The sequence below is a fragment of the Lepidochelys olivacea genome (assembly GCF_965140295.1).
Source record: "Lepidochelys olivacea isolate rLepOli2 genome assembly, chromosome: 1".
Taxonomy (NCBI): domain Eukaryota; kingdom Metazoa; phylum Chordata; order Testudines; family Cheloniidae; genus Lepidochelys; species Lepidochelys olivacea.
This window is the reverse complement of record NC_140411.1, coordinates 18,954,891-18,981,564: the sequence shown is the minus strand read 5'-3', so window position 1 is coordinate 18,981,564 and position 26,674 is coordinate 18,954,891. Positions and strand designations below refer to the sequence as shown.

The window sequence follows — 26,674 nt, the reverse complement described above, 5'->3', positions numbered from 1 at the left end:
CTGCCCTTCCGCCTCGGACCCTTCTGTTTTCCGGCAGGACCCTCCACCAGCACAGGGGGGCCCCACGCTGGGCATGGGGCAGCCCCGTTCCCCACCCCCAGTGAGGCTACAGTGAGGGGCAGCAGCAGGGGAGGAGGGACCCACGTGATGGCAGCCCCCCTGCCCACCGGCACCCACCACAGGGGAGGCGAGGGTGCTTCCTGGACCTGAAAGGCCCAAGGAGCATGTGCAGTGACAGTGGTGCAGGGTGAGTGTGCTGCCCGGGGGTGGCGGGGGGAGGAGAAGGGGGCCCCTCCCCCAGAGCTCACTGCTGCTGGTGGGGAGAGGGCTGAGGGGAGTCCTCCTCTCTGGCCCCAGCCCCAGGGAAGCCTACCTGCACCCCAAACTCCTCATCCCCATCTCTGCCCCACCCCACAGCCTGCACCCTCAGCCAGAGTCCTCAACCCCCACACACCCCAACCCTCTGCCCTAGCCCTGAGCCTCTCCCACACCCCAAACCCCGCATCACCAGCCCCAGACAGAGCCCTCATCCCCCCACACCCTAACCCTCTGCCCCAGCTCTGTGCCCCCTCCTGCATCATGAACCCCTCATCCCCAGTCCCACCCCACAGCCCTCACCCCCAACCCCTCACCCCCAGCCCCACAGCCCTCACCCCTGCACTCCCTCCCTCCGCATCCCCTCCCACCCCCAAACTCCCTCCCAGAGCCTGCACCCCCTCCCTCCAGACCCCCTCCATCCCCAAACTCTGCCCCAGAGCCTGCACCACCACCCCCTTCCCACACACCCTCTCCTGCCCCCAAACTCCCTCCCAGAGCCTGCACCCCTCACCCCATCCTGCACCCCCACCCCTTGCCCCAGCCCAGAGCCTGCACCCACATCCACTGCCCCAGCATGGAGCCCCCTCCTGCACCCAAACTCCACCCCAGAGCCTGTACCCCAGAGCCCCTCCCCCACCCAAACTCCCTCCCAGAGCCCAACCTCTCACCCCTTCTGCACCCAAACTCCCTCCCATAGCTTGCACCCTGCACCCCAATCTCCTGCCCCAGGGTCCAGGGGGGCGGAGTTTAGGGGGCCGGTTCTGGGCACAACTAAAATTTCTACAAACCTGCTACCCCTGTATACAAAATATCCCAGACTGCCGTGCAGAGTTACATTCTCCTCAGAGTTGAAAAATAAAGAGTAGGAGTTTCTATTAATTGTCATGGAAGAAGGGAGAAGAGAGATGTTTTCAGATTAGATTTGAAAAAGGGTTGTGGGGAGACGAATACGATGTAAGGACCTAACACGAACAGAACCACAAGGTCATAGAGCAAGGAAGACTCTTCCGGAATGCACTGGGCTGCAGAGAGAAGTCTCTTGTACCCAAAGGGGAGAGAGTGTGTGGAAGGATAGAAGAGAAGTCAGTGCTGGTTGCACTGCAAGAATGGGGGAGAAAGACAGAGACAAAAGGCATGGAGAACAGTTTTGACCTGGATACTGATATGAAGTAGTGGGAGAGTATGTAGCTGACGTGATTGTTCTACTTTACATTCTGTACATCTTGGGGAGCTAGGGCCTGGGGAAGCCTGCCTGGAGAAAGTGTGAAGTGAAGATGGCATTGATGAAGACTTCAGCAGAGGCAAAGTAAGACACAAAGAGTAACAGATAAAAAGTAATAATGTAGCAGAGAAATGCCAAGGGCCAAATTCCCTGCTGGCATTACTGAAGACAGCGTAGCTACATCAGCTGGGAATTTGGCCCTAAATAGAAAAATGAAATCATAGTAATTGCACATCCAACGAGATGTGCTGGAAATTCACTTAGGTCAGATAATACAACAGTTCCTCCTTTAAAAAAAATAGAACCCAGTTATGATCTTTTGGAGGGGGGAGGGGGACTTTGTATTTGAAAGCAACAGCTTACAAAAGCAAAGGGAGAGAGTGAGCTGAGGAAAGTTAAATCTATAAAGGCCTGAATGCACTGGGAATCCAAACACTGTGTTACTGAGGAATTCATGTGTGAAGTTTGCGAATTTATGGGGTTATTTTGACATACTGTATGAGAAACTTGAGTTTTTTGACACTTTTCTGTTAGAAAAAGCATATAAAACTCATCTGATGGGAATTCACCCCATTTCCTGGTGGTTTTTCTTTTTTTTCCTGTTTCCTATTTCATGGTTAGTGATGGTAATTACAGACCCCGTTTGTACCTTGTGGATTCTGACTGTGCCGAAGAGCTTTCTTGGCATGTGATAGTCTCCTTATAGAAGGTTTTTAAATAACTGGCCCTCGGTAGGCATTGTTGCAGCACTCTTGATTAGACAAGAAGCAGCCTCCCCTCCCGTCCCATTTTTGTACAGTATGGTAACTGCTTTTCTTGCACATTTGTCCCCACAAGGGACTGTAAACCAGGATTTAGATGTTCATTATAATATCTCCCAGTAGCACTGCTATAGTGAAGGAGCCTGTTTTTAAGGTGTTTTAATAAAAGTCATAACAAGCTTGCGCCGTTCTAGGACTTGCAGCCAAGTGCTTACCCTTAGAGTCATATAAAGAAAAGATATAAATAAAATAATAGTCAAAACAAAGGATAGCTATTTTTAAGCAAAAAGAGTGTTTTGTCTTTAAATAGGAAAACAATGAAATACAATTGAAGTGAGCAACAGTGAAGTCTCTGTTAAGTCATCTGCCCCATCCCCTGATCAAGGGAGAATTTTCCTTACAGTGTGACCACCACTGCTTTTGGCTGATACAGTTTTAAATTACTCAAATGATAAGGGAGTTCCCCAGTTCCTTAGCAGAGCTATTCCACACAGTTAGGAAATTCTTCTTGATAATCAGCCTAAATGTTCCTTTGTGTAATTTAATCCCCTTTAGTACAGCTACAGCAGGGACAGGCAAACTTTTTGGCCTGAGGGCCACATTGGGTTTCCAAAATTGTATGGAGGGTCGGTTAGGGGAGGCTGTGCCTCTCCAAACAGCCAGGCATGGCCCGGTTCCCGACCCCTATCAGACCCTCCCTGCTTCTCGCCCCCTGACAGCCCCCCTGGGACTCCTACCCCATCCACCACCCCCTGCTCCCTGTCCCCTGACCGACCCCAGACCACCCGCCCCTGACTGCCCCCTTCCGCCCCATCCAACCCCCCCTCTCATTCCTGACTGTCCCCTTGTGACCCCCGCCCCCATTCAACCTCCCTGTTCCCTGCCCTCTGACCGTCCTGACCCCTAGCCACAGCCCTGACCACCACCCCAAACTCCCCTGCCCTCTGTCTAACCTCCCCTTGCTCCCTGCCCCCTTACGGCGCTGCCTGGAGCGCCGGTGGCTGGCGACACTACAGCTCCACCGCCCGGCTGGAGCCGGCCACGCACCGTGCAGCGCAGAGCACCGGGTCAGGCCAGGCTCTGCAGCTGCGCTGCCCCAGGAACTCGCAACCCCCCTGCCCAGAGCTTGGTGCCGGCGGCGCAGTGAGCTGAGGCTGCGGGGGGAGGGGAAACAGCGGGGGAAGTGCTGGGGGCTAGCCTCGTGGGCCAGGAGCTCAGGGGCCAGGCAGGAGGGTCCCGCGGGCTGGATGTGGCCCACGGGCTGTAGTTTGCCCACCTCTGAGCTACAGTTTATCATCTTTCTTTTAGACAACTTCTCATCCTCATTTCTCATTCCTCTCAGGTCTTGATTCAGCAAAGTGCTGAAGCACGTGCTTAATTTTAAGCAGGTGAGTAATCCCATCCTCGTTAAGCAAAGCACTTAACTATGTGCTTAACTTAAGTCACGGAGTTCAATGGGATTTAAACACATGCTTAAAGTTTTGTTTGTCTTAAGGGCTTTGCTGAATTGGGGCCTCATAAGAACGGTCACACTGGGTCAGACTAGTGGTCCATCTAGCCCAGTATCCTGTCTTTTAACACTGACCAATGCCAGGTTCCCCAGAGGGAATGAACAGAACAGGTAATCCTGTGATCCATTCCCTGGAAAACATAGTCTAGGGACACCATCCCTGCCCATCCTGGCTAATAGCCATTGATGGACCTATCCTCCATGAATTTTTCTAGTTCTTTTTTGAACCCTGTTATAGTCTTGGCCTTCACAACATCCTCTGGCAAGGAGTTCCACAGGTTGACTGTGCATTGTGTGAAAAAATACTTACTTTGTTTTAAATGCCTCTTAATTTCAGTTGCTGACCGCTAGTTCTTGTGTTATGAGAAGGAGTAAATTACACTTCCTTATCTACTTTCTTCACCCCGTCATGATTTTATAGACCTCTGTCATATCTCCCCTTAGTCGTCTCTACCAACAATAGCCACTATCGACAATATGATAGAGTCTAGGATCTAAATGCCAGGAAAACCCAGAATGTGGTTCCAACAGAGGCACAGTGGCAGACCCACAGATGGGTCCTCCCATTTCTTCCCTGGTTCTAGATGCACCTTTTCACTGCCAATCACTGGCGTGCTTCATCCAGTTGCCTCTCTCTGGCTCTAACTCCCTTCCACTGGACTGCTGATGTTGAAAGTGAGCTAACAGTAAAATGCCATCTTTGAACCACCAGGTTGTGCCTTGGTATTGTAAGTTGTCAGAACATGACTATAGGATGCAATACAGGAGCACAGATGTTAGAGCTATAAATTATGTATTATACCTAGTCCACTTCGCTATGAGTACAAGACACAGAGCAGATATTAAACTGATAGTACATACAGTCTTGGCCAAGAGGTTGTAGTTGTGTTGCAGTGATTAGACACCACTGGCTGAAATGAACATGGAGTGTCAGGCTTTAAATTTATTTTTATGGATTTTGTTGTTAACCTCAGTGTTTGGAGTTTAAATATTTGTCATCTGCCCCTCGCAAAGCTTTCCCTGAGTGCTAGTACTGAAGGTTTTCCCTCAGTGCAAAGACTTTGATTTTGATTGACTTTTGCCCCTTCTAAATAATAATTAAATATTTCCATTCACTCTTTTAATCTTGCAATAAATACCAAACTGAGTGTAAGCCACAGTATGTTTTGATTTAAGAAGTATGTTAAACTCAGTATGGCAAGCCTTGGAAATGAGAGGTATTTATTTGTCTTTCCTTTGCTCTCAAAAAATAAAGGGAAATGAGTGGGTCTTTATTAACCACTCTTGGCCTGATATACCGAGGTTCATCTTCAGTGCCTATTGTATATAGTGTGAGATGTGATGCTCAGCTCCAGAGTACATCAGGCCATAATTGCGTACGCCTGTCTTCAATATTTGGTTTCTCTTGAGCACAGTAAACCAGTCTGGAAACATAGAGACATATTCTACAGCCATTGCAACAATATGCATTGATTTATTGCCCCCTGTAAATAATGTTGCAAGTAATTTTATTACAGTGAAAAGCTGATCTACTTCAATAATTAAGTCTTTTGACAAAATATTTTTCGTGTTTATTTCTCATACCAGTTTCTCTTGTATGTGTGCGCGTGCCCCCTTGTGCTTGTGCATATATATTCTGTCTGGCATAGTGAGAGGAACAACATCCACACTTACGTAGCTATGAAGCAGTGGTACCCTCTCCTATTTGCAGCTTCTCAACTTCACTCAGTACCATAACAACATTTCAAATAAGGAAGTGAAGAGGAGCATCTGCCTCCACAGACATCTTTGTCTGGGCTCCTTCTAAAACTCACACTTCATTCTTCCACTCCCCAGCACTCGGGTGGCTTGTTTTCTTGCTCTTTTTCTCTCCTAGTCAGTCTCTCTAACCTAAAATACTCCATAAAGACCCTCTTAAAATATAGACCCATATATACAAATGTGACTAAGAATATGGGTGCCTCCTTTTTTTTAGGTGTCCCAAACTAGCAGAAGGGAGTAATGATTACTTTAAAAGGGAACCGTCATGAGGATGTTCAGAAGTAAAGTTTCAGTTTGCAGTGCAGATTTGTTATTTACGATGAGGTCTGGATTTATAGAATAGACCTGACGGAGGACTAGGGCGAGGACTATTACCTAGATACCAACAAAATACACATTGTATCATTTTTATGTATGTAATAGTAAGCTGAGAGCTGGTGACATGGGCCAAACTGACAGCCTGGACTCTGAATTAGAATGTCCACAGAGCAGGTACATCAGGAGGCTTCTACTAGCAGGGCAGTGTGCCGGAAGCGAATTTTCAGAGCTTAAGTGCTCAATGCTTTCTGAAAATTAGGTTCCTGTAAGGGGTTTAGAAGTGGGCTGCACTAAAAACGAGGCAACCAAAATTGCTGATCACTTTTGAAAATCTCAGCCACGTTCACATTTGAAACATACTAATGCTAGGAACAAATGGTTGGTTTTTAAAAAGTATTTATTTGTTTATTTATTTTATTGCTGTGCCTAGCAGCAGTTCTTTTAGTAACTGCCATTATAAACAAGAGGTACAAGGCATGGATTGGGACACAGATAACTGATACTTTCCTTTTATCAGTAGTTGTTATAAGTGAGTTCCCAGTGGTCCATTAGATACCCTTTCCTTTGCATATTGTAAGACTGAATAAAAAGCTGAAACTAAAAAACCCAACTCTTCGCTGTCTAATGGGATGAACTCAGGTCACCTCTCTTTTATATTCTCTTTCAGATTATTCCAATCTGATCACCACACAAACACTGTTACTTTAATGTTGAAGACGCAGACAAAAGTGCCATGGATGTGAAAGAGAGAAAACCATACCGATCTCTGACCAGGCGCCGTGACACCGAGCGACGCTACACTAGCTCCTCGGCAGAGAGCGAAGACAGCAAAATACCGCAAAAGTCCTACAGCTCCAGTGAGACGCTGAAGGCTTACGATCAAGACTCCAGGCTGACCTACAGCAATCGGGTCAAAGACATGGTGCACCAGGAGGCTGATGAATTCTGCCGAACGGGTAAGTACATTTCATCAGGTGCTGCTGTAAGCAGTGTGAGTTAATCAACTCTATGCTGAGGTCCAGAGGTAGGTGAGGGAATAACTCAAAGCTATAAAGCGTTCTGAGACACGCACAGAGGAATGCCTTTAAGACATTGCACAGAGCAATGAGAGAAAACACTAGAGGAAGATCAACGTGGCTTTGTTGGAAGGAAAGCCTCTGCCTATGATATGCATGGGTAATGACATCCCTGGACAATGTGGTGGCAGTGACTGAACCTGGGACCTCTTGAGCATAAGCATCTATTCCCTGAACTGAAAGACCAGGTTCAGTAGCATGGAAGGAGTAGCATAAACATCTTTACATGCTCTAGCCATTAGAGGGAGACAACGAGCCATACTGTGTGAGCATGGGTTGCACACAGATACTACACAGTCAACAGTGGAGCCCAGACAGTCTTAGGCTGGAAGAAACACGGTTTTTTGTCAATCTCGGAAAGTGTGAAATGGGCAGCTAAAGTGAAATGGAACATGCAGTAGTGCAAATGATGAACAGAAAGATTGTTATAGGCTGCTGTTAGTACACCCTGCTCTACTTACAACTCAGGCTACGTTGTAGTCATGGGTATTTCTAGTAAAAGTCATGGGTAGGTCGCGGGCAGTAAACAAAAATTCACGGCCCGTGACCTGTTCATGACTTTTACTATATACCCCGACTAAAACGTGGGGAGGCGGGTGGCAGATCGGGAGGGTAACCCTGGGGGCGCTGTAGGTGCTGGGGACGGGGGCGATGCCACAGGTGCTGGGGGCACGGCCCGGGGGGGCACCGTGGGTGCTCGGGGGAGGGGGAGTGCAGGTGCTTGGGGGGTGCTGTGGGGGGTGGGTGGGCTGGGGCAGGCTCCGTACCCAGCTCCTGGGAAGTGGGGACCCTAGCTCCACATGCTGCCTCCTCTCCACCGCAAGCCCCGGTTCTGCAGCTCCCATTGGCCGGGAACCGAGGACAATGGGAGCTGCAGGGATGGTTCCTGCAGGCAGAGGCAGCACGTGGAACTAGGACCTGACAGAGGAGAGTTCCTGTCGCCCTTCCAGGGAGCCTCCGCGGCCCCCAGGTAAGCACTACCTTGCACCCCAACCCCCAGCCCTGAGCCCCCCCACACCCAAACTGCTGCTGCTAGGGTGCGGGAGGGCCCGAGACTTCCCCAGCAGTGGCTGGTGGGCCTGGCCCAGCGGCTGCCCAAGCTGCTCAGGCGGCTCCCGGCCCAGGTGCACCGGCGGCTGCAGAAGTCATGGAGTCACGGAAAGTCATGGAATCCGTGACTTCCATTACCTCCGTGACAAACACGGAGCGTTACTTGTAGGGCCAGATTCTCAAAAGTGGATGCCATCTCCACAACTTCACACATCTAATTTATGTGTGAAACTATCACAATATTGCATGCAAATCTGATATTATACGCATGTGCCCGTAGTCATGCTCTTTGTTCTGCAGAGAACTTGCAAGCGGCATAACTAACTAAATCATACTTAGCAATTATATAGCGTCCGCCAAGCTAGGATCTCAAAACACTTCTCTGTCTCTAAATATCTATGAAGTTTACAGGCAAAAGAAAGACCTGTTAGGTTATTAAATCTGTTCTACAGGTAGATATAGCTAAACTGAGTCAAAATGATGTTAAGTGACCTGCATAAGGTTGCAGAGGCAGGAACAGATCCTAGGAGTCCAGACTCCTACTTGCCTTCTCTAACCATTAGAGCACACTGCACCTACAGATTTTGTCCTTCTTCTTTGCGTGCTTGCTCATGTTCATTCCCTGTTAGGTGTGTGTGCACCATTGCTGAAGAGTTTTCCCTCAGTGGTATCCATTGAGCTGGCTCTAGCGCCCTTTGGTGCTGCACACATATGCACCAGTATAAGGGGTGTTGCCGACCTTGCACCCTCTCAGTTCCTTCTTATCACGTATCAAGGTTCCTTCCCCACTCTGAACTCTAGGGTACAGATATGGGGACCTGCATGAAAGACCCCCTAAGATTATTCTTACCAGCTGCAGTTAAAACTTCCCCAAGGTACAAACTTTGCCTTGTCCTTGAATCCTATGCTTCCACCAACAAGCATTTTAAACAAAGAACAGGAAAAGAGCCCACTTGGAGACGTCTTCCCCCAGAATATCCCCCCAAGCCCGATACCCCCTTTCCTGGGGAAGGCTTGATAAGAATCCTCACCAATTTGTACAGGTGAACACAGACCCAAACCCTTGGATCTTAAGAACAATGAAAAAGCAATCAGGTTCTTAAAAGAAGAATTTTAATTAAAGAAAAGGTAAAAGAATCACCTCTGTAAAATCAGGATGGTAAATACCTTACAGGGTAATCAGATTCAAAACATAGAGAATCCCTCTAGGCAAAACCTTAAGTTACAAAAAGACACAAAAACAGGAAGATACATTCCGTCCAGCAGAGCTTATTTTACCAGCCATTAAACAAAAGGAAATCTAACGCATGTCTAGCTAGATTACTTACTAACTTAACAGGAGTTGTAAGGCTGCACTCCTGATCTGTTCCCGGCAAAAGCATCATACAGACAGACAAACCCTTTGTTCCCCCCACTCCAGATTTGAAAGTATCTTGTCCCCTCATTGGTCATTTTGGGCCAGGTGCCAGCAAGGTTATCTTAGTTTCTTAACCCTTTACAGGTGAAAGGGTTTTGCCTCTGGCCAGGAGGGATTTTATAGCACTGTATACAGAAAGGTGGTTAATCTTCCCTTTATATTTGGACGTGGACACCGCCCATGATGATTGCTGGAGCAACAACTCTTGCTTCAGCAAGGCTTTTTTCAGTGGTTTCTTCTCTGTATCCCAGTTTATTAGTCTTAGTTTAATTGAAGTGTAAATATTGTAAATAATACTAGTATAGATAGTTAGAACCCCTCCTTTATCATTGAGGGACTCCCTTTGCCCCTTGGGCCAGGCATACTCCCCCCACACACAGTCCCTGGGCTTCAAACCTTGTTCCTCCTTTGGCACTGCAGTTGTCTGAAGTGTCTGGGAGCGCTGTCAGCTTTGTCAGGACTTTAAGCCTCATACAAAGAAAGACTGAGAGGCTTGACTGAGGGTTATCCTAATGGAAGATGCTCTTAGATTGGATTCAAAGCCAAGCCACTCAGATTCGGCATCAAGCACTTTGATCTCAGTGCAAAGTGCTCTTCTGACACCGCGCATATCCCGGCACCATTCTCCATGTCCGGTACTGAGAAGAAACATAAAAAGAGGGCACTCACTGGTGCCGAAGAAAGGCAAGCAAGGGGAAAGCAGTAGAGTGCAACCTTTGTCGGGCCACTCCTCCACCCCCAGTCCCATGGTGGCACCATCAACTTCTCCCAGAATGTTGAGTCCAGTGCAGGACCCCCCGCCGATGCCAGAAAGTCATTGTGGCACCAGTGGAATCACGGTGCCTTCAACCCTGGAAACCTCTGCAGTGGCCAGGGACTTATTATTGCTCCCAGTACCACCGACTCCGATGAGACAACTGTTGGCTCCAACCAGCACGAGCAGGAGAGAGCATGGTGCTCTGAGTTCCTTCACCACAACTGGACCTTCAATACCTTCCAGGGGCAAGCCCCCCTGTTTTCTTCTAGGAGATCGTCCCCAGTCCAGCACCTCTACCCGGACCCTTGACAATAATCATCGGAAGTCAGGTGTACCGCTCCCCTGTGGTTACCTCAGGAAGATTCTTCATCTGAGTCCAAGATGGAGCTCTACATTCATCCAAAGAAGACTGGTAGCTATCTTACATGCCACCCGACCCTGGTGCGGGTCCCCCCACCAGTACCTGGTGGACAGTGACCTATGCAATGGCCATTCTGGAATCCGTTCTCCTGGTACTGGGCTCATCTTCTCAGCAGTCATACTTGGTTGCTTCCGAGAGGAGGGCCTCTTCACCACTCTGCTCGGCACTGGACTTTGACTCCAGTACCGAACCTGGTACCAATACACAGGACATGAACCCCATGGAGGTAGTTGAGGCTGAAGAAGAGGAAGAAGCCCCTTCTCCAGTGCAGACCTCTTCCTCTCCTGGCCTCCATCATCCCCTCCCTGGATCCAGGGGACTGGTATGCTGCCCTCCACTTGATGGACGCTTACTGTCACTTTTCCATCTTCCTTGGCCACAGAAGATTTCTCCGGTTCATAGGAAACCAGACTCATTACCAATTCATCATTCTCCCTTTCGGCCTATCTGCAGCCCCCAGGTTTTTACTAAATGCATAGCGCTGGTAGCAACCTTTATCTTAAGGCGAGGCATTCAAATCTACCCGTACCTCAACAACTGGCTGATCAAGAGTTGCTCAGAGGCCCAAGTAAAGAACAGCATCAGGTCCAAGCCACCTTCCAAGCCCTGAGCCTGTTGATAAACAAACAAAAGTCAACTCTCATTCAGTACAGAGAATAGAGTTTATTGGGGCAGTGCTCGACTTGACCCAGGTCAGAGTCTTCCTTCCAGAGGCTCGATTCCAGACAATGTCGGATCTGATATCCATGACCAAGGTCCACCCAGTCACAACAGCCTGGGTTTTCCTCAAGTTCCTGGGACATATGGCCGCGTGCACTTACATGGTCTGGCATTCAAGGCCACCATCTCAGGCTCCTGCAGATGTGGTTAGCTTCAGTGTACTCACCAAACAGACACCACTTGGACTCAGTACTTGCTGTTCCAGCCCCAATCCTTGCCTCCCTCAACTGGTGGAAGGCCCCCCAGTCAGCAGTGGTGGGCGTTCCCTTTGTCACCCCCCAGCAGTCAGTGTCCCTAGTGTTGGATGCTTCACTCCTAGGTTGGGGAGCCCACCTTGATTGCCTCAGAACACAGGGCCTATGGTCCCAGGAAGAGCTTTCCTTGCATATAAACATCAGGGAGATCAGTTCTGTCAGCTTAGCTTGCCAAGTGTTTCTTCCCCAGTTCACAGGCAAAGTAGTGTAAGCACTGACAGACAAAATCAACAAGCAGGGAGGAGTGTGCTCCTCTGCCCTGTGTCATGAGGCCATCTGTCTAGAGGACTTCTGCATGAAGCACTATATCCACCTCGAGGCTTCTCATCTTCTGGGAGCCCAGAACATCCTGGCAGATCACCTCAGCAGATCTTTCTTCTTTCAGCACAAGTGCTCCTTTCTCCCAGAGGTCACCAGGTTCATCTTCTGAAGGTGGGGCTCTCCCCAAGGAGATCTGTTTGCGACCAAGCAGAAAAGGAAATGCCAACAGTTTTGCTGGCTGCATAGGCACAAGCTGGGCTCCCTTTCAGATGTCATCCTGCTTCCATGGTCAGTACTCCTATTCTATGCATTTCCTCCAGTTCCTCTGGTACACAAGGTCCTTCTAAAAATCAAATGGGAGAAGGCGAGAGTTATTCTTATAGCCCTGGCGTGGCCATGCCAACACTGGTTCGTCATGCCGCTAGATTTATCAGTAGCACCCTCGGTACTGTTCCTACACTGCCCGGAACCGCTCTCGGAAGATCACAGCCATTTACTCCACCCAAACCTCAGCTCCCTTCACCTGACCGCATGGAAGCTCCATTGCTGAACCCAGAGGAGCAAGCCTGTTTACAGCAAGTTCAACAGGTCTTGCTGAGTAGTAAGAAACTGTCCACTAGGGCTATCTACCTCGCCAAATGGAAGCTTTCTCAATATCGTCGTCCCAACAAGGCCTTTCTGTGACTCGATCTTCCCTTCAGTCTATTCTGGACTACTTGTTCCACCTAAAACAACAAGGTCTGGCCCTCACATCTATCAAGGTGCATCTAGCAGCAGTTTTGGCCTTCCACCCACCAGAGGGTGGTAGGTCAGTTTTCTCTCATGAGATGACAATCCACTTTCTTAAGGGGTTAGAGAGACTTTGCCCTCAGGTTCGCGAACTGATTCCCCCGTGGGATTTGAACTTGGTCCTATCCAAACTCACAGGCTCTCCCTTTGAGCCGCTGGCATTGTGTCTTCTGCTCTTTTTCTCCTGCAAGGTTGCCTTCCTGATCGCAATTACCTCAGCCAGAAGCGTCCCTGACCTCAGGGCACTTCCATCAGAACCCTTGTACATGGTGTTCTTTAAGGACAAGATTAAACTGTGCCCCCCTCTGCCCTTCCTGCCAAAATGGCCTTGCACTTCCATGGCAACCAAGCCACTTTCTTGCCAGTCTTCTTCATGAAGCCACACCAGAATTCAGAAGAGCGGCGACTTCACTCATCGGATGTTAGGCATGCCCTCGCCTTCTACATGGAGAGGACTAAATCGTTTTGCAGATCCACACAACCCTTTGTGTCAATAGCAGAGAGGATAAAAAGCCTACTGGATAACCTCCTGTAATCAAGCATGCTACGAGCAGACAAATGTTCCAGTACCTGCCATCTTGACCACTCATTCCACAAGAGCTCAAGTCTCTTCAACAGCATTTCTGGCCCAGGTCGTCGGTGCGTAGCTTCTCATCCCCCTACGCCATTACCCAGCAGACTCGAGATGACACCAGGTTGGGGCAAGGAATGTTGCAGTACTCATGTCCATGAACTCTGAGTCCACCTAATGTGGAATGGACATGACCAAGCGCTCAAAGAAGAAAAAACAGTTACTGACCTTCCGTAACTGTTGTTCTTCGAGATGTCTGTTTCACAACCCACCGTCCTGCCGCTCTGTCAGAGTTATCCTGCAAGAAGGAACTGAGAGGGTGCAGGGCGGGCAGCACGGCTTGTACTGGCACATAAGTGCATGGCACCAGAGGGCACTAGAGTGGGCCTGATGGACACCACCAAGGGAAAAATCTCCGGCAATGGTTCACACAGCATATACACACCTAACGTGGTATGGACATGAACAACGCATCTCGAAGAACAATATTTACGGAAGGTCAGTAACCGATTTTTTTTATAAATAATTTTCTTTCTTTTCCTCTGTGCTTGAAATTTCCTATCTCCTTAGCTCTATGATTGGCCTAGCTAATTATAAAAATTAGCCCATAGTTTTTATGGATTTTCAGTTGGTTAAATCAGTGTAATTCTGTTGACTTTGGTGGAGCTTCACTGATTTACACTAGCTGAAGACATCGCTCTATTAGCTTGTGACATTTTTGCTTGATACAAATAAGGCAAAGTGATTTTTTTTCTAGAGCTGGACGAGGGGGCAGAGAGGAGGGAAACATTTCAAACTGACCAAATAAATTCAGTAAATAAACTAGTCAACATTTAAATGGTTTTACCCAGAGTGAGTGTGCCAAGAAAGCAAACAGCGCAAGTCAGCATAGCAAAAAATAGACCAGACCTGAATAAAAAAGTTTTATATATTTATTATCTTCCTTTTATTGACTTGAGTTCTCCCAGTTTAAAAGGCTATACTGAGCATAGAATATGAAAATCGATGTGTCTCATGCTGTTTATTGCAAATAAATTTGATTTTCAGTTAATTGTAGCAGTCATTTTTCATAATTTATGAGTTGCTGTTGCTGGAGAGCATCAATCAAGCTGCTCATTGATGTGTTTGAGGTTGTTGAGTGTGGATTGTTACAGGAGGGAGGGGGACTTGTGATCATTGATAAGTGGACTAAAATCTGCAATGTGGGGGCAAAAAAAAAAAAGGACTCAACTGTCTGGTGAGCTGTAGAGCGTAGGCTTAATCCTTACTCTGGGGTCTGGACCAAAGGCAGAGCTGGTGGGGTGGAGAGGGGAGATGCAGTTACATCTGTTATATCAGTCATTCAAGTCCACTTGCTGTTGAGGCTGTGGAACAGGAGTGCATGTTCTCCGGTATGATAGCACAGCAGTGGTATCTGGAATAATTTATCACAGGCTTGTTCTGTGCTCTCTGAGCTGGCTCCCAAGGTTTGGTGGCGCATCTGAGCCACGAGTATCCCTGCCTGTCAACTCTGTCAGAAAGCTTAATCTATTTTAGTTAATTACTTAGGTGTGAAGTTCACAAACAGTTTATGTACTCTGACCATTCCAGACCATAGTGCCTCAACCAGCTGAACCATAGTTAGTTTCTTCTCACACTGAAAGGTGTTTTCTCTGCTTTTATTTGGAGCTGGTGTCAAGTTTGTTGGTCTATCACTCTATCTCCTTCTGTGCACCCTCCTTCCTTCCCTCTTTCCACTGAGAGCTCCATAGCTAACTGAATTAAGCAGGTGTTTCCCTATTAAGAGAAAAAACAAAATGCCAGCTGCCTGTGGTTAGTGGATCATTCACTGTACAGAGGTTATTGCAGGAGAGAGTACCTGCTAGAAGGGGTCTTTTGTTGGGCTAGCTCAGCTGTAACCCACAAAAGCCAGAATACAGCTTAGAACAGTGCTGTTAGTTGTTTTGGCCAGTTTTGCATAACATCAACAAATGGAAACTTGAGGGAAATCACAAGCTTTAACATGGCTTTATAGTAGGGATGGGAGCAAAACTCAGCCCTGGATCCAAAGTCAAGGTCCAGAGTGGTATTTGGTATCTCTCTAATGAGCAGAACCAAATGCACCTGAACATAATGTTTCACAGTCCAGCCCGAGACACAGCTGTCTCTAGGTTAATGTGTTCAAATTCAAATCATTGGAGAAACAAATAGGAGCTGAGAACTCCCATGTGAACAGGGATCTGCAACCTGAGTTTAGATACGGGGTTTTGCTCTTAGCCCCTTTTGACAATAAAAAATAATGAGACAGGTTTTTCTGCCCCAATAAAATTTGGTGGCTGTAATAATTAGAACCATCTTAGATTTATTATAGAACTTCTGATAGTGCTTTTCTAAGTTAGTGTACAAACTATTTCCAGAGAGAGTTTGAAGTCATCAAAGGTACATTACACTACAAAAAACCCAAACAAACCTGGCAACAAGGCCCAAAGCCTGGGTCAACTGACTTGGGCTCACGGGATTTGCACTACAGAGCTAAAAAGAGCAGTGTAGATGTTTCTGTTTGGGCTGAAGTTTGGGCTCTGAAACTTGGCAAAGCTGGAGTGTCTCAAAGCCTGGGCTTCAGCCTGAGCAGGGATGTCTACACTATTTTTAGCTCTGTAACGTGAGCCCCACGAGCCCAAGTCAGACAATCTGGGCTGTGAGACTCACTATTGCAGGGTTGTTGAGGGTTGTTTTTTTGGAGTGTAGACATTGTGATGCTGGCAGATCAGGTGCCAGCTCATGCCAGAGCCGCAGGCCAATTGTCTTGTGTATTAGTATAGATCAAAGTGATTGTCAAAGGTATGCAAATGTATTTGGTGTTAAAGCTTCATGGAAACGAGTGGAATGGTACTTGCATTGTTTTCAGTTGTCTGTATCCCATTATAATGTAGTAGCAAACATTTACATTGTGTGTACCCCTGTAACTAAATAACCCATCCAATGAGAAAGAAGCCTGGTGGAATGCAAATGAAGAACTTTAACAGAAAAGTGCTAATTTCAAAGGAAGTGATCATTGTGTGTGTTGATTGGCGGTCAAAGACTAAAAACGCATTCCCCGCTCCGTCATCAAAAGAAAAGCCCACGTGGGTGGTGACACTGTCAGCTTGTTTTCTGTGAGAAGAAGCGATAAGTGTGAATTTAAGGAAAGATCCTGCATCTCCGGACTGTTTGGACTCTTACAGATGAGTGTACTAGAAGCAAAGCAGTGATCCCCAGAGACAATCTGGGTAAACGGAAAAGATGTTTTGGGAAACTGGCTGTTTATTACATCGCTGCCACCGTTTGGAATTACAAACAGTGACTCACCTGTGCATGTTTTTTACCTGCTTTAACCTCTCAATAACCCTCATTCTTTTTTCATAGCTAATAAACCTTTAGTTAGTGTATTATAGAATTGGCTGTCAGTTTTGTCTTTGGTGTAAGATCCAGAGTACCAGCTGATCCGGGGTAAGTGGCTGGTCTCTTGGGACTGGGAACAACCTGATGTGTTGTGATTTTTTTGTTTAAGTGACCATTATCACAAAATTCAGTTTGTCTGGGTGGCAAGATAGGCTGGAGTGTCTAAGGGGATTGGCCGTGACTCCATGGTAAGACTGATATAATGATCCAAGAGTTCACATTTGTCACTGGCTTGGTGAAATCTAATTATAGAACACACCAGCAGCTTGCGGTATTTGACCTGTTTTCTGACAGACTGCCATGAGGTAGATGCTCACAGTTGTGAGCCACTCCAGAGAGCGTGACACACGTATCCCAAGAGTTCAGCTAAGCAGAGAGGTCAAGATTGGCCTCCACAAGAATCACTTTGCCTACAAATGAAGTCTAACCACCTCTGAGGTGAAACATGGTAGCTGTATAACAGTTCATAGCAACAGGATGTGAGGACTGCCATATCCAAGTGAAAATACAAGGGAAGTTAATTAGGCAGAATATAATTACCCAAGTTGGAGTTTGGCCAAGACACTGGGTCTAATGCCCCCTACTGGTCCAAAACATTCCTTTAATCCATCAAATTGTGGCATACTGTAGAGCAAAGGCAGGGGTGCATTATGTCAGGTAAATGCAAAGTGCGGATAAGGCCATTCACAGGATGCCAAAGTCTTTTAAAGTCTCTGAATGCTGAAAAAAGAGAATGTAAATTAATAAAAAAATGTGGATTAGAATGGAGCCAGTAATTGCTCCGCTAATTGCTCTCCCCAGCTTTTCAGCACAACTTTCTGAACAGAGTGCTAATAACTGAATCCCCATTCACATTGCCTGGGACTGATTATGAAGCTCTGCAGGTAACTAGACGTGAACTCAGGAGTCATTTTCAGGTTATATTTTTAGCCAGCAAAACAATTGCATCTATTTGCAGCCCAATAACCTCTGCTGTGATTCTGTCAGAGTGAATAAACTAAGCTGGGTTGAGAGTGGTTAGCATTCGGAGGTGAGACTTCCGAAGGAAACATAGGTCCCACAAGATGTGGTTTCAATGATTCAAGGGGTGGCACACTCACCTCTGAGTCAGCGCTGAATCAATGCTCCAGGAATATTTGACAGTGTTGGATCAGTGGATATGGAAAATAAAATCCTAACCATTGCTGATCAGTAAATGTCCCATGTTACTTCTCCCAAGAGCAGGTGTGTTCTGGTCAAAATCTGTTTGGAGTGATTATATTCTCTTAACTGCCCTCTTCCCTCCTTTCCCCCGCTTTACTTTTAAACTGGATAAATTCGGTTGAGGCACTATTGTCTACTACTCAAAGGCAGGGGACAAAGAGGCAGGAATTTTATCACTATGTCACCTTGGGAAAGTCATCTAACCTGTCTGTTATTATCCTTATCTGTAAAATGGGATAATAATACTCAGCTATCTCTCATGGGTTAACTTAACTGATATTTGTAAAGTACATGGTAAGGCACTGTATAAATGCTGGGTAGGATTTTTCTGTAGTTCTGCTGTGTGCTGCTAAGCAGTTGTTGTGCTTTGTGTTTGGCTACTTCACTCATTTGCTGGCTCGCTCACTGGGGATGAGGTTTCCTGATGCATGTGGATGTGAACACTATTTATTTATATCTTTGCAATACTTTGTACTACTACGGTGAACATTGTTCCCATTTTGCCAATGGGAAAACTGAGGCACAGAGAGTTTAAGTAACTTGTCTGATGTCACACTGGAAGGCTGTAATACAGCCAGGAAGCAAACCACATCTTCCAATTCCCAGTCTTGTGCTTTAACCACAAGACCATTAACGTTTTCCAGCTCTTCTTGGGGAAAGATGGACTAGTTGCCATTTATTTTTAAAAGTAAATGACAAAACCAGCTATTTACAGGTGAGTTAGTAAAGATTCCAAGAAACTGAAGATGAAAGAAATCAGTTACAAGAAATGCCAGAACCACAAGAAAGAATATGAAAAATAGCTGGTGTGTTTGTTATCATAACTATTCAAAGTAAATTACAGGTGAGATGGTGGAGACGTGTGTTTTGTTCACTAACACTGAAAATTCACTGTTCATTATACCGCGGTGTACAGAGTAATATGTTAGGGCCAATAACAGGAGTCTCATCACTTCTTGAGTGACACTGCTCATAGTTAATATCTTCACAGTGTTTTTCATACACATAGTACTGTTCAAACGCCTCACTGAATCCTCACAATATCTGAAGTGGGAGGCAAGGCATATCATCACCATTCTTCAAATGGTAAAGCTGGGGTAGAAGAGGGAAGGCCCTCATTTTCAAAAGTGGCCACCTTGGGTGCCTTAATTGCTGGCTGGCTGACTTGAGACACCTCGGGCCTGGTTTTCAATGGGAGTTGCAGTTGATTGTCACCACCTCTGACAATCAAGACCAAAGTGCCTCAGCTCACACATCCTACATTAGAAGCAAGATTTGAACACTGGGGCCTAAGTTGCTTGCCGAAGGCCACGCAGCAACTCACTGTCAGGTAAGGGATTAGAACTCAGGAGTTGCTGTCTCCTGCTCTTGTGCTGAGAGCATTTGACTATAGAATCATAGAAAAGTAGGGCTGGGAGGGATCTCAGTAGCTCATCTAATCTAGACTCTTGCGCTGAGGCAGGACTAAGTATTTAGCTAGACAATCCCTGACGGGTTTGTATAACCTGTTCTTACGAACCTATACCATTTGCTTATCCACTAATCATTGAAATGCTGGACAGAAAAAATATTCCAGTTTGATTAAAAACCACAATTCTGTGTTCTCTCCTAGGAGCCAACTTCTCTTTGCGAGAGCTGGGCCTCGACGACGCCATGCCCACACACGGGACTTTATACAGGACTGATATAGGGCTGCCTCACTGCGGCTACTCCATCAGTGCTGGCTCAGATGCTGACACTGAGGCAGATGTCGTCATGTCGCCAGAGCACCCGGTGAGGCTCTGGGGACGCAATACCAAGTCAGGCCGCAGCTCCTGTCTCTCAAGCCGAGCCAACTCCAACCTCACGCTCACCGATACGGAACACGAAAACACTGAAACTGGTAAGTGACAACTCCAGATAGGCCTTCACAAACGCCACTCTTCATTGTCCAATTTTAATCTGCCTTGATTTTTGATCCGGCCAGGAGAAGGGAGGAAAATGCTCTTAATCATCCCAGGGTGTGGCCTTTTGCTCTGCCGTGCAAAATATTCATTAATGAACTGCTAGAGAGGCTCCTACTTATTCATCACAGAACTGGAGATCAGTAAGTGGCTGTGTAATACCCTATTTGCTCTTCATAGGAGCGTTTCAGACAAAAAGCATTGAAATCTCTCTTCCCTCCATGCTTATCTCTTGTGCAGATTTCTGGGCCGATAGTTTTCCTCCCTTCCTGTCTGGTTCCTTGACAGTAGCTGGTTTATGGAAATAGGCTGGCTGCTCTCTGATGGAAGCAACTGTGAAATATTTTTAGAGATCTTTCCTTTGTGGGAACTCAAAGCTGAAGGTCATGAATTTTTAATCTTTGTAGCCTTCTCTCCCAAACTGCAGAGACTCCTGTAGGCTTGGTTGGTGTAGGAGCCTTTTGGTCAGCAGTTCTGCTAGTCCATGTGGGAAGGAGAGAGAATTTTTATAGAATTGTGGTTTGACCCCAGTGTTCACGCAGCCCTGTGCCTTTGCACCTTTAATTTAATTGCTGTGTCTTAATATAGCTGCTGTCTGCTAGCCCCTCTGGAGCTTGGACTCAGCAAAGAAGGCTGACATGAAGTGACTGCATTGTTTTTTCTCTTTATGCTTCTTGATATGAGTATTGTAGTGACAAATTATGATGATTTTTACTTGGGAAACCATGACAGGGTAAGACGAACGCCACCCACATGATTTTCTGTTTAATTCCAACAGAATTACAGCTGAGGCCTATTAAGGTTTTGTTAAGTGATAATGATACAGGTTAGACAAGGCTCAAAAATAACAACCCTCTGTTAATGGGATAAAGGAACGGTTTGATAAGTTTTTTTATTATCTTTACAGTACTTTTTTACTCCTTAAGTGCTGCATTCTCAGCAGGGTCACACCCATTAGGGCGGGCAAGCTTTTGCAATGGAGTGGCAAAACCAGCAGTTTTAGTTCCAGCCTTGGGCTGTGTTGTCTAGTGTTTTGCTAAGTGACCTGTGGAACTGTTGGGTGACTTATGGGATCTTGACTTTGGACACCCTGTTAGGTCTTTTTTCATAAACCAAACCAAACCCTTAAATCCCAATTCCATTCTCTTGTAGTCCGGTCCTTATACTGCGTCCCTCACCATGGTATCAGAGCAGTTGTAATCCTGTCCTTCAGCTTTCTCTTTTACTTTTGCCCAATAAGAAAAGCAAACCACCGAGGTTTAGTCTTTTTCACAGAAAGGGGGGAGGAACTACATTAGCCTCCGAGAGTGTTTTTCAACAAAACATCATTAAACAATTGATCCAGGCTTCCATAATGTGGTCTCTATTGATGCAAATGCAACTTTGCACATCCAAATCACTTACATGTGAAATTGTTACATGTTAGCACTGGTGCCCTAAATTGATAGGATTTACAGTCACATATGTCTATATACATATCTACCAGACCACTCCCATTACCAGGCTATCTGCAGGCCTAAAAGAACACAACTGAGTTATGTGCATTCCGTCACTTGTTTGTTCAAATAAAGTGGAACATTTTCACTTGTATCTCTAATGCTGCAGTTGCAGAGATGAAAGCCTGCTTGAGGCCACTTTAAAAGTTTGGTCTAGAAAATATGAAGGTTGCTGGTTTTTCTTCTTTGGCAACTGGGCTTCTATATCCTAAACTATCAAGCAGGCTATTTTGAGAAACCCCAGATTTATGGGAGAAATGTTTCAGAGGACATGAGATGTATACAGCAACATAATGCAATGACTCAGTTTACAGGATACCTTTATTAGTCAATATTAATTGTTGACTGTATTGATAAAAACTATAGCCTTTAGCTGAGCTCAATATGGAGCTTTATGAGGCTGCCATGAATAGCAGGTTTTATGGGGTTCATTAAAACCAGTTTTTCCATTGCAGGTTAATGTCAGCAATTTTTATGTTCATTAATTATCCAAAATAAATACGCAATATTGATGTCTAATGTTTGTAAATCTCAAGCCTTCTGGGCAGGTTTATAGTTAGGCCATAATAGTGTCTTTGCAAAATGAAATATTTGATTCTTCACATTCAGAAGCAGGTTTGCACAAGTGCCAGTGGCCTTGAGGAAATGGACTTGAGGAGAAGGCTTACTTTGGTTAGTAACTACCTCCAGAATCCATCCTCTTGGCCGTGGGAAGACAGCTGCAATGGTGTTGGTTATGTGATATGTGTATAATAGTCACAAAACCACCTGTGCAGGCAACAGGCATGAAAAACCATGAGGTGCCGTGACTCCGGTGGTTCCAGTCTTTTCAGGCAGGCAAGTGCATTTGCTAGACTAAGTGCTTATCTTCGCTGCAAAGTTAACTCAAGTTATAACTTGGCTGTTGCCTTGAACTTGAGACCTGTCCATGCACAAAACCCTTAGCTCAAGTGGTGGTTCTTTTAACTCAGATTGGCTGGCCTGTCAGGCGCATAGGCTACAGCTTGAGGAAGAGGCACTTGCTAAGTACTAACACGATCAGTTTGTGCTGTTAACCCATTCATCAGTGCAGCTCTAGTGTTATTTTATAGTGTGGCTGCTCTCCCTGGGGAGGAATTAACTGCTACAGGGTAGAGAATGTGAGTTATCTCTGCTGTGAAGACCTAGCCTAAGGCTTTGGCTTTACAAGTCAGTAACTTCCTTATCCCTTTCTCCTGCAGCATCTCCCTAGCTTAGTGATGTACCAGCCTTTCCACTGCTGTCTGCCTCAGTTCCATAGGATGTCCTATAACTCCGTTGGTTTGAATCCAGGAGCTGGGCATCCTGTGAAAGACTAGGGTTTTGAGCAGTTCAAGCTCCCCTGCAGGTTCAAACACTCACAATGTAGGTGTGGGCAGTGTTGGCGTACCACGGGTCACCCCAGAGGATCGATCTTGAGTTCATCAGTCAGGTCAGTACGAGAGCTGTAGTGGAATCTGTGGCCCCGATCCAAAAAGGCACTAATACAGCTCATTGTTAATGTTAAACGTGTGACTAGTCCCAATCCTGGATCGGGGCATATGAGATGAAGGGACACTGTTTTGCTAGGTAGCAATGGAAAAAGCGTGAAGTGTCTGTATGGATTCCCTTCCCGCTAGGTGGAAACCACTTCCTGGGGATAGAGTTTACTGTTTTCTACAGCGCATTCTGAGCAGGATTACGCTACAACTGGCTGATAACATTTTAAAAGAGGTCTATGTGAAAGGGGAATTCCATTCTATTTTAAAAGCAACAGACATTTTTTTCAGCTTCTGGCTGTTGAAAAGAAGTCCAGGTAAATAAATATGGTGGGTGTTGTTTTTTTTTTTTAACTATTAGGATTTAGTTTTGGCTCTGTGTTATTCTGTAGCAAGGTACGCACGTGGTTAAACATGAGATAGAGAGAGTGCGAGAGAGCTCTTCTTCATTAGCAGTACTAGTCAGTGCTGATTAATGTCATACATGTGCAAAATGGAGCTGATGTTTCTCTCTGTGATCATCTCCTCTGGGGAACAGTGTGGGCGCAGCATCAGGAGGCCAGAAGGAGCTCACAGGCAGGATGAGTAACATCAGATGACTCAGAATGGTTCAACATCGCCAGATACTGTACAGAATCAACTGCTCAATTATGATATAGTCTACAAAGGAATTATTATGTGCTGGGGAAGAGGTACAGTGTAATTATTTTGTCTGTCTGACTTGGAGAATGGCACAAATAAAAATCTTAGATTCAGTCACCCTTGAACTTGGGAGGATTTCAGATCCAGATCCATAATTTGTGTCCTGGACTCATGGCTATGTAATTGTGCTTTACTGCAGAAACCCATGCACGAAACCAGTGTGATTTTTTTTTCCTCTTTAAAAAACTGCATGTGAATTATTTGTTCACCAAAGGGGCCAGAATAACACCATTGGAGCTCAAAGTCCTAAATTTAACCAGGGAATGGATCCAATATGTTCAGTGTAGTGCAGCATTCCTCTTACACCACCCCTTTAGAGGGTCAGTTCTGTTCAGGAAGGGTAGTTGAATCTCAACATTCATTTAGCTTTTGGCTCCACTAGTGAAATTGCTGATTAGTGCCAAATGTGGTGATGGTGGTTCTAGTGATATGGCCACTTACTCTTTGGTGACAAGATTAAGAACACTGATTCATTCCATGCAGACGTTCCAATACCTTTTCGATAGAAATTCATTTTCTTTCAGTCATTACTCTGTTGGGTAGCATTTAAATAAACTTTGCGAAGCTCTCATGAAAATTGGCCAGGCAAGGAGCAATTCTGCTCTCCCAGCCTTACTAGGATGATGATGGTGAAAAAACAAATGATATTTTGCTTTCCCATCAAAACAGATGGCTCACTCTGTTTGAATATGTGAGTAAAATTTTGCAAAACTGAGTTTTACTGGAAACTGGGAGGTGAAAAGTTTAGATATCCCCATTATCAGTTCCTTGAGCCATCCAGTGCCCTAACCTGTACTCGTTTAATTAATCCAAGAGATTGCTTGGCAAAGTAGGAATCAGTATAGTTTTTGCTAGTGAGAAAGGCTGATAAATGCAGGGGGAAACATCATTGACAAAAAAGTTAAAGACTAGCCTTTGAATTGAAAGAAAATAATGAAATTGTGTATGACTCCTTGGTATTTAAATAAGACTCATAACTACATCTTTTATTTAGTCATTAGGGGTGTGTTCCAATGTCCACTGAAGTCAGTGAGAAGACTCCTATTGACTTCAATGGGCTTTGAATCAGGTCCTAGATAATTTGGAGATATCTAAAGTGTTTTTGGGCAACAGCCAGAATGCCAGCTTGGGGAAAATTCGAGTATCTTTGGTTCAATATGCTACACAGCCGTATTTACCACCACCAGGTTTCCTGTACATGTTTCTGTTCCTTTATGAGATCAGAAAGTTGTCATGATGATCAAACCACACACATCAAAATCTCATCTGCTTTTTGCAAACATTTTCTCTTTAGAGCTACATTACGGCAGCTAAGGCAACCGACGTCAAATTGTGCTTATTTTTGTGGGTTTTTCTCATTCCTTGCAGTGGTCTGTTATCCATCCATCTGATGTAGTCCATAAATACCAGCAGTGGCTATATCCTTGATTCACACCTTCTAAATCATTCTGAATCTCTGAGGGGGAATAATTTTTTTTCAGATTTTGCGTGTGTGTCCATTTCCTTGTTTCCCAAATCGTGTTGACTCAGTTCACTGGCCCAAAATACAATTCAATACATTAGTATAATTAGCAGCATCAGAATTACTGTGTAATCTTAGCATTACAAATTATTTCTTAATACCCTTGTTGATTATCAGTGGTGACTTTTCTTTTTATTACCAAGTTTTGCTGACTAATTTCCTTTTAGGCTTCATACACTCTGTTGTTAATCTATTACTCTGATTGTAGCATCATCATCGTTTTTTTCAGAATTAAATAATGCATTCTAAAGTACTTTCAGTAAATGAGTGCGTGCCTCAGATATGTTTACTCTCATTTTCAAATGGCATAGGCAAAAATGTGATACTCAGAGTAGGGAGATTTCTAAAAGATCTAAAAAAATCTTTCTTCAAAACAAAAATGCCCTATAGTTTCTCATACTTTTCCTATACCTTTTGAGTAGATAGACACAAGAATAAATCAGAATTATGTAGGCAAGATTAGAGGCTTGCTGGCTGTCATTCATCCCTTGGTTCACCTAGCAATGACGTTATATTAACTAGACATCTCAGCTCGAAATTAAAACTGGCCAAAAGCCAGATACAAGATAAATTGCATAGGGTAGCAGGGAACAAAGGAGAATTGGAGAAACAAATGGCCTGATCCAAAAGTCATTGAAATCACTGGGAGTCACTGACTTCAGTGAGATTTGGACCAAGTACAAAGGATCCTTCTCCTACATCTTCTGATACTAGCCCAGGAAATAAAGATTTCAAGAGCAGTTACCAATTCTAATAGTCTATTGGGACTGCCTACATATTGCAGTCTATAATACCCCCCTTGTGGTCCATGAAGCTGTTCTCAGTCATGGAAGCCCAGATGATGACCATGAATAGGGGAGATGCTGCCATTCTCTCAATCCTTGTGGCTGCTGATACTCTTATAAAGTGCACTCTGTCTTGAAGGAGACTTTAATTACATAAGCCTCCCAAATGCCATCTTATCCACTGAAAAATGGTTCCTTTAAAGGCTGTCACGCCCCCTCTGTTATTTTTGATCCAACTTTGTAGTTGCTGAAGTCATGTAAAGTAAATTCCTCATGCGTCCTTTGTGCCACTCTCATGTTTTCGTTTTTTCTTCCCCTTTCTCAGTATTGGAGTCTAGGCACAAGATAGGAGGAGAGTAGATACATCTTGAAAGATGGAAATGTGTGGAACTGTCTTAGTCTAATGATATGGAATAGTCTTTAACACAGCTTTATCTTGGAAGGATACTAAATTGGTTGGGTCAGAGACAGCAGAGCTATAACTAGAGCTGGTCGGGAATTTTGTGGCAAAATTTTTCATCAGAAAAAGACTTTGTTGAAACTGAATCTTTTTGTAGGAAAGGGTTGGCTTGTCAACTCAAAAAAAATCAAAAAAGGTTTTGAAAAAGGATTTCAGCATTTTCAAAAGAAAATGTTCTGTTTTTCCAGTTTGAAGCAATTTTTCATTTTGAAATTTAAGCAAATTATTTTTAAAATGGTCAAAACTGAAACAAAACATTTTGAAATTATCTAAATCAAACATTTTGATTGACATAAGCTGCATTTTTTTTCAGAAATTTGATTCATGAAAATTTTCATGATTTAATGCAGTAATAGGATTTTGATGTTTTTGTCCTGGATTCAGAATGAGAATTTTTTTTTAAATCTGAAAAACTGTCATGGGACAGGAAAACCATTTCCT

General features: G+C 45.1%; 1 protein-coding gene across 1 annotated transcript in view; it reads left to right on the top strand.

The window, feature by feature from the left end:
• The window catches only part of TENM4 (teneurin transmembrane protein 4), a 2,254,482-nt gene that overhangs the window by 1,804,038 nt on the left and 423,770 nt on the right, over positions 1-26,674 (top strand). The window contains exons 8-9 of the mRNA XM_084644861.1: positions 6,558-6,846; positions 19,442-19,711. Of these exons, the coding sequence (XP_084500987.1) occupies positions 6,624-6,846; positions 19,442-19,711 (493 nt within the window). The 5' untranslated portion in view covers positions 6,558-6,623. The remainder of the gene's footprint in view (positions 1-6,557; positions 6,847-19,441; positions 19,712-26,674) is intronic.